The 10791-nt window shown below is 34.9% G+C and overlaps 3 protein-coding genes across 3 annotated transcripts; 1 reads left to right on the top strand and 2 right to left on the bottom strand.

Moving 5' to 3' along the window:
* Positions 1–588: 588 nt before the first annotated feature.
* On the bottom strand, positions 589–2331 carry LOC133846482 (probable cytochrome P450 6a14). The gene is given in 3 exon segments (XM_062281484.1): positions 589–726; positions 728–1107; positions 1171–2331. Coding segments are annotated over 3 exon segments (1533 nt in total). The 5' UTR covers positions 2288–2331; the 3' UTR covers positions 589–690.
* Positions 2332–4060: 1729 nt separating this feature from the next.
* On the bottom strand, positions 4061–5810 carry LOC133846481 (probable cytochrome P450 6a14). The gene is made up of 2 exons (XM_062281483.1): positions 4662–5810; positions 4061–4597 (listed from the first exon to the last, which is right to left on the bottom strand). The coding sequence occupies exons 1-2, from the start codon at positions 5776–5778 to the stop codon at positions 4182–4184; spliced, it is 1533 nt and encodes a 510-aa protein (XP_062137467.1). The 5' UTR covers positions 5779–5810; the 3' UTR covers positions 4061–4181.
* Positions 5811–7826: 2016 nt separating this feature from the next.
* LOC133846483 (probable cytochrome P450 6a14) lies at positions 7827–10011 on the top strand. The gene is made up of 2 exons (XM_062281486.1): positions 7827–8980; positions 9037–10011. Exons 1-2 carry the CDS (start codon positions 7864–7866, stop codon positions 9450–9452), a joined length of 1533 nt encoding a protein of 510 aa, XP_062137470.1. The 5' UTR covers positions 7827–7863; the 3' UTR covers positions 9453–10011.
* Positions 10012–10791: the final 780 nt, after the last annotated feature.

The following is a 10791-nucleotide window of genomic DNA, read 5'->3' as shown; positions in this document are numbered from 1 at the left end:
ATTTACTTAAATATCATTAGCGCAAACGATAGTTGATCAAACCTATATCATACCTATCGTTTACTCTTTAAAAATAAGTTGGCACTTCCAAAAGCTCTAATCTATTTACAAGCACACATGTAGAACTTCCTTTTGCGGTCTCTCTGTTAAGCAACCAATTTTGGGTTAACCCTTTTTATGCGGCGCACTGTTTCCTGTTTTCCGAAAAATTGTTGCCAAAAATTAACACATTGATTTTCTCTAATAACAATTAAGAAGTGCAAGAATACTAAATTGTTTTCTTTTACATTCAGCGAGAAACTGCGTGTTAAATTTATATTAAAAAAAAATTTTAATTTTTTTTTTAAATATAAATATCTCTTTAAAAAAAAAGGGAAAAGCTGATATTGTTGTACCTATTACCATATCTAATCTTATGTGGAATTGTTACAAAATTCGGTTGATTAATATTGTTCGCCAAACAGAATTAAAGTGTAAGAATGAAGTTGCAATTAAATGTTATCTACATAGATTTACACTTTGAAATTAATAGTGTTGCGAGTTCAACAAAATAAAAAAAGTAAAGCTTTGGAATTTCTGCAGTTTACTAATTTTTTAATATTTTAAATTTGTGTAAAACAAAATTATGGATTATATTACACGAATAACACAAAAGGAATTTAATAAAATATAAAGCTTGTTTTTTTTTCTTCAAATTTTTTTCACCTTAAGATGAATGCCATTTTTTACTATTCATTGTGAAGTTTCGGGTTGAAAGGATTAAAGGTATTTCGGTGCGATCAGATACGCCAAACTTGAAGTTACGCAATAGCGAGATCAGACCAATCTTGGCCTGCATTTTGCCAAATCGTTCTCCAATGCAGTTGCGAGGTCCTTCTCCAAATGGCAAGTAGGCATATGGATGACGCGCCTTAATAGCTTCTGGTTCGAAGCGCGAAGGATCAAAACGATCGGGATCGGGATAAATTTCGGGATCGTGTTGAATATTGTGCACAGGTATTAAGAGTGTTGTTCCTTTCTCGATGATCTTATCAGTGCCAGGTACCTTATAGTCTACGCTTGCCACGCGCTGAATGTGAGGTATAATTGGGTGTTTTCGCAGCGTTTCTGAAGTCGAAATTTAGTCAAATATTAGATAATTAAATCAGTAGATATGCTTATATCTTTTACCTGAAAGTACTTGCTCCAAATAAGTCATTTGGTTCATGGCTTCGTAAGTAAGTTCTCCATTGGACACCTCATTGCATACACTTTCAATCTCATCGCGTAAACGCTGTTGAACATCTTGCTGAAGAGCCAATTCATAAAGGCAGAAGCCCATGGTGCTGGAGGATGTTTCGAATCCGGCAACGAAGAAAACAAAAGATTGTGCTGCCATTTGTTCAATGGTAAGTCCTTTTGAGAGATCAATTCCATTGCCTCGACGAGCTTCCTCCTGATTTTCTGCACGCAATTGGATCAACTGATCAAGGAAATCATTTCGTTTAATGTTATTTTTCAGTCGATAATCAACTGTCGATCGAACAGCATTTAGGAAAAATTCGTGCAATTCATCGGGCATAGCCTTTAACCTCATTTTCTTAGCGAGATTTCCATTTGTGAATATGAAGGCTTGAATTAACTGGTTATGGCGCGGTTTCTCACCCAACATTCGACTTTTGGAGCGGAATTCTGCATTGGGATCCGCCAAACTATTGCATTCTAAGCCAAATGCACAAGTACCAATAACATCTGTTGTGAAGCGGGCACACAGTTCCTTGATCTCCACGTCGCCTCCATCTGTAACTGCGGCACTTGCATATTTACCCATTGTGCTGGTCAAATGTTCACTGACCTGAACGACAGTGCCAAACATGTGCTTCATCTTGCCGGACGTGAAAACCGGTGTCAACTTGTGTCTCATAGCTTTCCATTCTTCGCCCTCGAGACTGAACAAATGTCCGGTTAGGGGCTCGTCACGAACGTTGTTGAAAGATCCACGATCCTGGAAGTTCTTGAAGTCCTTAATGAGAACTTGTTTGACAAGATCGAGATCGATTATGAAAGCAATTCTCTTGAAAAATAAGTACATTCCCGCAAATGGTGCAGTGCCTTTGAATTTTTTATAAAGTCTGCCATTGATATCACGAAAGTGATATTTACTCCCAACGCCTTTCATATTGCCAATAATCGGAAGAGGACGTTCAGAAGGCACTCCTCGATTCTTCCAGTAGTTAAAAGTATTCTGATAGAAGTTGTACAATAAGGCTAATGCCAAACCCAGCAGGGCAAACGTTAGGAAGCCCATTTCAAAAAATAACAGAACACAGTTCAAGTTTTCTTAAAATTCGTAAAATCCGTACTGAGCATTTAACTGAATTTACTTGGCTTATATACAGAACTGTTGAAAAAGCTTTAAAAGAGAACGGAAGCTTTTTCAGTCGATAACGTTAACAAATTTTGTTTTTGCTCGCTCACTGTGATGGTACAATAACTAAATGAGAGTAGACGAATTAAGTAGCCCCTACATTTCCTTTGGTAATTGTTCGCATATTTGTGTACAAGACCGGCATCTTGTTTCTTACGTGAAGGGAAATGTGTATAACAGGCAGAAGGAGGTATCGCCCACCTTATAAAGTATATATGTACATATATTCTTAGTCGGTGTCAATGGCCTAGACGATATAGCCACATCTAGATCTCAGAGACTATAATAGGTAGAGATATAAATGTTTTCGACAGAACTTGTTATGTTTGCAGGGAGATCAAGTTTGTTTTAAATTTTTGCTCTGCTCTGCGTACATACAAAAAAAACTATAGTCTTTATGATTCCTGAAAATTTGGTGGCAATCAGATAAAATTGTAAAAGTTATTAAAAAAAATACCTATGGAAATAAACATACATATTTAATACGGGTCTTAGTTGCTTTGGCTGAATTTTTTGAATTTGAATTTAGTACTGTATCAATATACCTAAAATAGCCTTTGGTATATTATTTAGTGTTTTGCGATAGATTAGTTTGGTAAATTTTAAAATACTCGTATATTTTGTTGTTATTCAATATTAATAGCGGGTATCTCCACTGTAGCTTTTTTACTTGTTTCCGTACTTTTGGAGCTTCAAATGAAAATTATGAATTTGCAGCCTTTAATCTTTTGCGATAATTTTATGAAACTTAGAATTTAATTTACTTTAGTAAAACTACATTTTAATTGTTCGGTTTTTATTTACTCAAATATTATCAGGGCAAACGATATTTGATCAACATCTTATCTATCGTTTGTTTGTTTAATATAAGTTGCCACTTCCACTGATTTGACATTAAATAGGCGCAATCTATTTCCGAACTTCCATAAGTGATTGTTTCTGTTAAGAAACCTTTTTTGGGCTGACCCCTTTTTGGGCGTCGAACTGTTAATAATCAAGAGATTGATTTGAATAATTAATAATAATTTATTAAATATACCATAAAGTATAAAATATATCATATTGTCAACCAATGCAAAATGTTTAAAGTCTCTGAGATCTAGGTCTTCACACGGACAAAAGGACAGACAGATGGACATGTTTTTTTGACGCTGATGAAGAATTTATATGCTTTATGGGGTCGGAGATCCCAATTCAGACTGCTCAATATGTGCATTTACTGTAGCTAATACCTTTCTACTCTATAATATATATGTAATTTCAGGAAATTTTCAGGAAATGTAGCGGGAATTCACCTGAAGACTGACACTTATCAAAGACATGCAAACTTTTGGGGGTTGTATTTACCTTAATTTCAGAAGTTATAAGAATTTGCTAATGACAAACAAGAATCAATTTCACAAATTTCAATTCAATTTCAAATTTCTATCAAAATAGAAATATCTATATACAAATATTAAAAAGTTGCGAGTCTAGTGTGTATTTATTGTTGTGCATGTTACCATAAATAAACCTACATATGTGGAATTCCCATAAAATTCATTTGATAAATGTTGTTTACTAAACAAAATGATACTGTAAGAATGAAGTTGCAAAGATATGTTATCTTCATAGAATTACACTTTAAAAATAAATGAGCAATGCACTGGGATATCTGTGGTTAACTATATTTATAAATTTAAAAATTTTTACAAATCATCTTATTAAAATCAACAACAAGGAATTAAACAAAATATACAATAAACATATAGAATATAAGATTCTTTTCCTTCCTTCAAATTTTTTCCACCTTAAGATGAATGCCATGTTCAGTATTTCTTAAGAAGTTGCCTTTTGAAAAGATTAATGGTATTTCGGTGCGATCAGATACGCCAAACTTAAAGTTACGCAATAGCGAGACCAGACCAATCTTGGCCTGCATTTTGCCAAATCGGTCACCAATGCAGTTGCGAGGACCATCTCCAAATGGCAAGTAGGCATATGGATGACGTGCCTTGATAGCTTCTGGTTCAAATCGCGAAGGATCAAAACGATCGGGGTCGGGAAAATATTCGGGATCGTGTTGAATATTGTGCACAGGTATTATGAGTGTTGTTCCTTTCTCGATAATCTTATCAGTGCCAGGTACCTTATAGTCCTCGGCCGCAATACGCTGAAGATGAGGCAGAAGCGAATGTTTTCGTAGTGTTTCTAAAAAAGTCAAAATAAAATTACACAATGATTTAAATAAATATCCTTTCAAAACAACTCTTACCTGAAAGTACTTTCTCCAAATATGGCATTTGGTTCATGGCTTCGTAAGTAAGTTCTCCATTGGACACCTCTTCGCACACACTTTCAATCTCATCGCGTAAATGCTGTTGAACATCTTGCTGTAGAGCCAATTCATAAAGGCAGAAGCCCATGGTGCTGGAGGATGTTTCGAATCCGGCAATAAAGAAAACAAAAGCCTGTGCTGCCATTTGTTCAATGGTCAGTCCTTTTGAGAGATCAATGCCATTGCCTCGACGAGCTTCCTCCTGATTTTCTGCACGCAATTGGATTAACTGATCAAGGAAATCATTCCGTTTAATGTTATTCTTAAGTCGATAATCAACTGTTGATCGAACAGCATTTATAAAGAATGCGTGCAGATCTTCTGGCATGAACTTTATCTTAAACATTTTAAGGAGGTTTTTATTAATAGCTGCAATGACTTGAAGCAGCTGGACATTTCGCCTCCTTTCAAATATCATGCGACCCTTGGCGCGAAATTCAGCATTGGGATCCGCCAAGCTGTTGCATTCTAAGCCAAAGGCACAAGTACCAATAACGTCTGTTGTGAACCGGGCACACAGTTCCTTGATCTCCACATCTCCTCCATCTGTGGCCGCAGCACTTGCATATTTACCCATTGTGCTGATCAAATGTTCACTGACCTGAACGACACTGCCGAACATGTGCTTCATCTTGCCAGAGCTGAAGACTGGAGTCAACTTGTGTCTCATGGCTTTCCATTCTTCGCCCTCGAGAGTGAACAAATGTCCAGTTAAAGGCTCGTTTTCAACGTTATTGAACACTCCACGATCCTGGAAGTTCTTGAAGTCCTTAATGAGAACTTGTTTGACAAGATCAAGATCGATTATGAAAGCGATTCGTGTGAAAAACATGAACATGCCCGCGAATGGCGTAGTTCCTTTGTACTTATTGTATATCCTGGCATTAACGTCACGAAAATGGTATTTACTTCCAAGGCCTTTCGTGTTCCCAAAAATCGGAATAGGGCGTTCAGAAGGCACTCCACGACTCTTCCAGTAATTAAAAGTATTGTGATAGTAGTTGTACAATAAGGCTATTACCAAGCCCAGTAGGGCAAACGTTAAGAAGCCCATTTCAAAAAATAACAGAACACAGTTCAAGTTTCCTTATAATTCGTCAAATCGGTACTGAGCATTTAACTGAACTTCATTGGCTTATATGGAGAACAGTTCAAAAAGCTTTCAAAGAGAACGGAAGCTTTTCAAGACGATTGCGTTAGAGAATTTTGATTTAGCTCGCTCACTATGATGGTACAATCAGTATCTGAATTAGAATAGTTGAATCATGAAACCCCTACGTTTGTGTTCTTTACTTTATGAATTTTTTGTATATAAAAACATTTTCATATAAATTCAAATTATCTTGGATTTATGAATATTGCATTTAAAAATAAATAAAATATTTAGCCGATCTACTGAGCATAAAAATCTTTTTAGTATATCAACAATGTGATGACTGCCAACAATTGGCTGATAACTCGGGTATTGTATTGAATTGGCTTATGAAATTGTTGGTGTGTGTTTGGTAATTGTTAACATATTTGTGTACAACAAAGTCGATAACATTTTGCTTTTGTTATCATCTCGAAAATGACTCTATATTTTATACCCACTACCCATAGAATTGAAGGTTAATATGTATATTCTGTACATTTATATTCTTGATCAGCGGTCGCTGGCGCGCAGATCAGAACCATGGCTGCAGTAAAAAATAAAGATGTCCTTCAAGAAATTATTTGTAAGACAAAATTAACATAAATCGGCTACGGGGAGTTATTTGCTTTACACATAGACTGGGATACTATGTTCTCCATGGTATATTTTCAATGACATCGAATATTTTTATACCTACCTTTTATTTTAGTATTTTTGGACATATAAGTTCGGTATATTTGTACGATAATACCAGTTTTATTTGTAAGAATATGGCTTTAAATTACAAAATTGAGTTTCGCAAAAATCGAAAGTAAAAATACTAAGTACTATATGCTGAAATGTATATTTGATATATCCAGTAATATTACATATAAAATATATCAACGATTGCAAAATACACCAGATTTTTAAGGAAATCTATATATACTCGAAAGTTGCAACCATTTTTAGGCACATAAAATTATTTGCCAGATCACAACCAAATTGTCCGAGAAAACAGTACTTATAATAAAATTACCTTAAATCAAAAATAGCTTTCAAATATTTCTAGTTATTTGTTTTTTTGTATTCACAGGAAAAAAATTAAATTCAATATTTATTCTCGTCACAAAAAATGAATAAAATGAATGAATAAATAAAAATAAATAAATAAAACATAACAAAAATCAAACTTAAAGTAGTTAGTAAGCTCAATGGTTTAGTCACCGTAATCACTAACCTGGTGCTCCATTTTAGCTACCCCAACCATTATAATGCCAAACATAATCAAACACTTTAGTTACGTTCATAAAATTCAATATCTCTGTCCAATACTCACTATCAACTTGATAGTAACGCGACGTAGTACTGATAATTTTTTGGAACAGTCATTATTAGAGTAGAAATAATGCATTTTCTTGAAAGGGGTAATTCTTTAGACATAATCTTATCGAAATAATGAATACTGAAATGCCGAAAAAGAACTACTCTTTCTTAAAGGTTTGAGTTATAATCATATGTATAACGGATATATTTAAAAACATTTGTTTCCAATAAATATATAAATGCAGACTAAATTTATTTTAATTTGTTGTACACACTAAAACTTTATAATAGGATTTTTATCAGAAACTACTCTATCAAATGGATTTGATTTTTGTGTTTTTCAAATTTCTGAATTTTGGAATTATTTCAATATTAGGGTTTAAATTAGCAGTGTGTTAAATGGATTTGATTTTTGTGTTTTTCAAATTTCTGAATTTTGGAATTATTTCAATATTAGGTTTTAAATTAGCAGTGTGTTAAAGCTACGGCTGATAGCAAATAATCTAATCTGTCTGAAATGGGAGAGCGCAAAAACATTTCTTATCTCTCACATTTCTATCGTTGCATTCAAGTTGTTTTGTCATTATGAGAAATACTATATTTTCAAATTTCTCAATAAAAGCTAATCGCACACTTCGAGTTCTTCAGTTTGTTTTCGGCGGTTGTCAAAGCGGCTAAAAGTTTACCAATTTCCTGACCATGGCGTTTCTAACAATTGCTCTTTTGTGTATTGCATTAACATTGGTCTACAATTATTATGTGAATACCTACACCTACTGGAAACGGCGGGGAGTTCCCTATGAGACACCTCTGCCTCTTCTGGGCAATATGAAGGGAGTTGGAACCGAAATCCATTTCAGGGACCTCTATCTGAGATATTACAATCTCTTCAAGGGAAAGGCTCCATTTGCGGGCATGTTCATGTTCATCAAACGAATTGCCTTTATTATCGATTTGGATCTTGCGAAACAGGTGCTTATCAAGGACTTCAAGAACTTCCCGGATCGTGGAGCTTTCAACAATGTTCGCGACGATCCACTAACTGGAAATTTGTTTTCTCTCGACGGCGAGGAATGGAAAGCCATGAGACACAAGTTGACTCCTGTCTTCACTTCCGGCAAGATGAAGCACATGTTCAGTGTTGTGGTTGACGTTGGCCATCGACTAACCTCAACGATGGGTAAATATGCCAGTGACGCCGCTGCAGATGATGGCGATGTGGAGATCAAGGAATTGTGTGCTCGATATACAACCGACGTGATTGGGTCCTGTGCCTTTGGACTTGAGTGCAACAGTTTGGCCGATGCAAATGCTGAATTTCGTTACCAGGGTCGCATGATATTTGAGAAATCGCGATATCCAAAAATTATGCAAGCTTTTATCGTCACCAATGCCAATTTGGCAAGAAAGTTACGCTTCAAGGGCTTGCCCGATGATATTTCCAAGTTTTTCATGGATGCCGTCTCAAGCACAGTCGCTCATCGACTTAAGAATAACATTAAACGGAATGATTTCCTTGATCAGTTAATCCAATTGCGTGCAGAAAATCAGGAGGAAGCTCGTCGAGGCAATGGAATTGATCTCTCAAAAGGACTGACTATTGAGCAAATGGCAGCACAGGCTTTTGTTTTCTTCGTTGCCGGTTTTGAAACATCTTCTAGCACTATGGCTTTTTGTCTTTATGAATTGGCTATTCAGCAAGACGTTCAGCAGCGTTTACGCAATGAGATTGAAAGAGTGCTGGCGGAGTTGTCCAATGGAGAGATTACCTACGAAGCCATTAACAAAATCACATACTTGGATCAAGTGATATCAGGTAATTTTAACCTTTTGTATGGTATTGAATGATTCTTACTTTGGTTTTCCTTACAGAGACACTGAGAAAACATTCAATTGTGGCGCACTTAATGCGAGTGGCACAAGAGGATTACAAAGTTCCTGATACCCAACTAGTTATCGAAAAGGGCACAACACTTCTCATACCGATCTATGCTATTCATCGGGACCCAGAGATTTATCCTGATCCCGAACGTTTTGATCCTTCGCGTTTTGAACCTGAAGCAATCGAGGCGCGTCATCCATATGCCTACATGCCATTTGGAGAAGGACCTCGCAACTGTATAGGAGAACGTTTTGGCAAAATGCAGGCCAAGATTGGTCTGGTCTCGCTGTTGAGGCATTTCAAATTCAGTGCATCCAAGTACACAGAAGTGCCATTGGTTCTCGATCCAAGCAGCCTCCCGCTCTCTAGCAAAAATGGCATTCACCTCAAAGTAGAAAGACTTTAAAATGTAATTCAATGCATTTTCATGTCTAGCTTTACACAGACAACTGTTAGTTTGTTGGCATTTACCAAAAGTTAAATATGTAATTGTTTAACTTTTCATCGTGACGGCCATTTGATAAGACTAAGTGTTATCGAAGCTTTAGAGTCGAAAACTAAATGCTTCGATACCAATGGTTTAATATGAGTTGTAACAATATCAAAAATAATAATGAAAATCTTACGTAAATCTTATCTTAATTTAAAATTGTTATAAAAATGTAATCACAGTAAATAGTTCTTAAATGTAAGTACCTATGTACAAATTGAGTACAATTTATATTGCAAAAGGTCAACCAAGCTAAGGAACATTATTCGTTAGTAGTTGCTCGAGTTTTCATAACTTAATCAATAAGAATTAATATACTTTCATATGTAAATATTCGTTTCAACTACGAAAAATGTCTAATGAAATTATTCATTCTTTTATATAATACTGCGTTTGCAGCGCTTCAAAAAGTGCTTATTTTGTAGACAAACAAGAATAAACCGATTGTCAAGATTTGAATGAGATAAACCTTTATTTGCTTTCTGTTTAAGTAGTCAACATCTTCGCATCTCGAATTCGAATAGTTTTCATTGTTGAAAGTTAATATGCTTATGTAAGTATTTGCTTCAGCCCGCTATCTATTCCACAAAAACATTTGGTTGTGAGTAAAGAAGAAATAATTTTATATGGCAAAAACTGGTAGCAGCTGATAGATCTTTATAGTTTTGATTGAAAAACTCATAAATGGGTAATTCTCTGGTAAACGTCGCGTGCGACCATCTTTACAGTGACAAAAAAAAAACATAAACTAAAACAATTTTAAAAATAAGTGAAGGGTATTTCTAAAGCTTTGGATTAGCACTATTTTTAGAGCTATGATTGATTTTGGGAACTTACGAGTATATTCTGTTTTACGATAAAATATATAAATTTGTTCATTTTTTGGTTTTGCGTACGGATTTGTTGAATTTTGCAATTATCAGAAAAGAAAACAAAACAAAGCAGAAAAAAAATTCCAAAACCATTCTTAGCTCTAATTAAAGTACTAATCTAGAGCTATAAAAATAACCTTTTCTTATTTTTAAAATTGTTTCAGGTTTTGTTTTTTTTTTGTCACTGTAAAGATGGTCGCAAGCGACAGCCCTCAGAGAATTACCCATATGTAGCAGTATATCTAAATACCAAGTATTCCTTTTGGTTTATTTTTCGGTATTTTAATTTGGTATATTTTACCTATTGTACCATTATTTTTTGTTTTTTTTTTAGGAAAATGGTATTGAGCACACGCGACTGTAGCTTTCCTACTTGTTTTATT

The sequence above is a fragment of the Drosophila sulfurigaster genome, chromosome 3, assembly GCF_023558435.1.
Source record: "Drosophila sulfurigaster albostrigata strain 15112-1811.04 chromosome 3, ASM2355843v2, whole genome shotgun sequence".
In the NCBI taxonomy this organism is placed as follows: Eukaryota; Metazoa; Arthropoda; class Insecta; order Diptera; family Drosophilidae; genus Drosophila; species Drosophila sulfurigaster.
The sequence above is the reverse complement of the archived record's forward strand: the minus strand, read 5'-3'. Positions and strand labels throughout refer to the sequence as shown.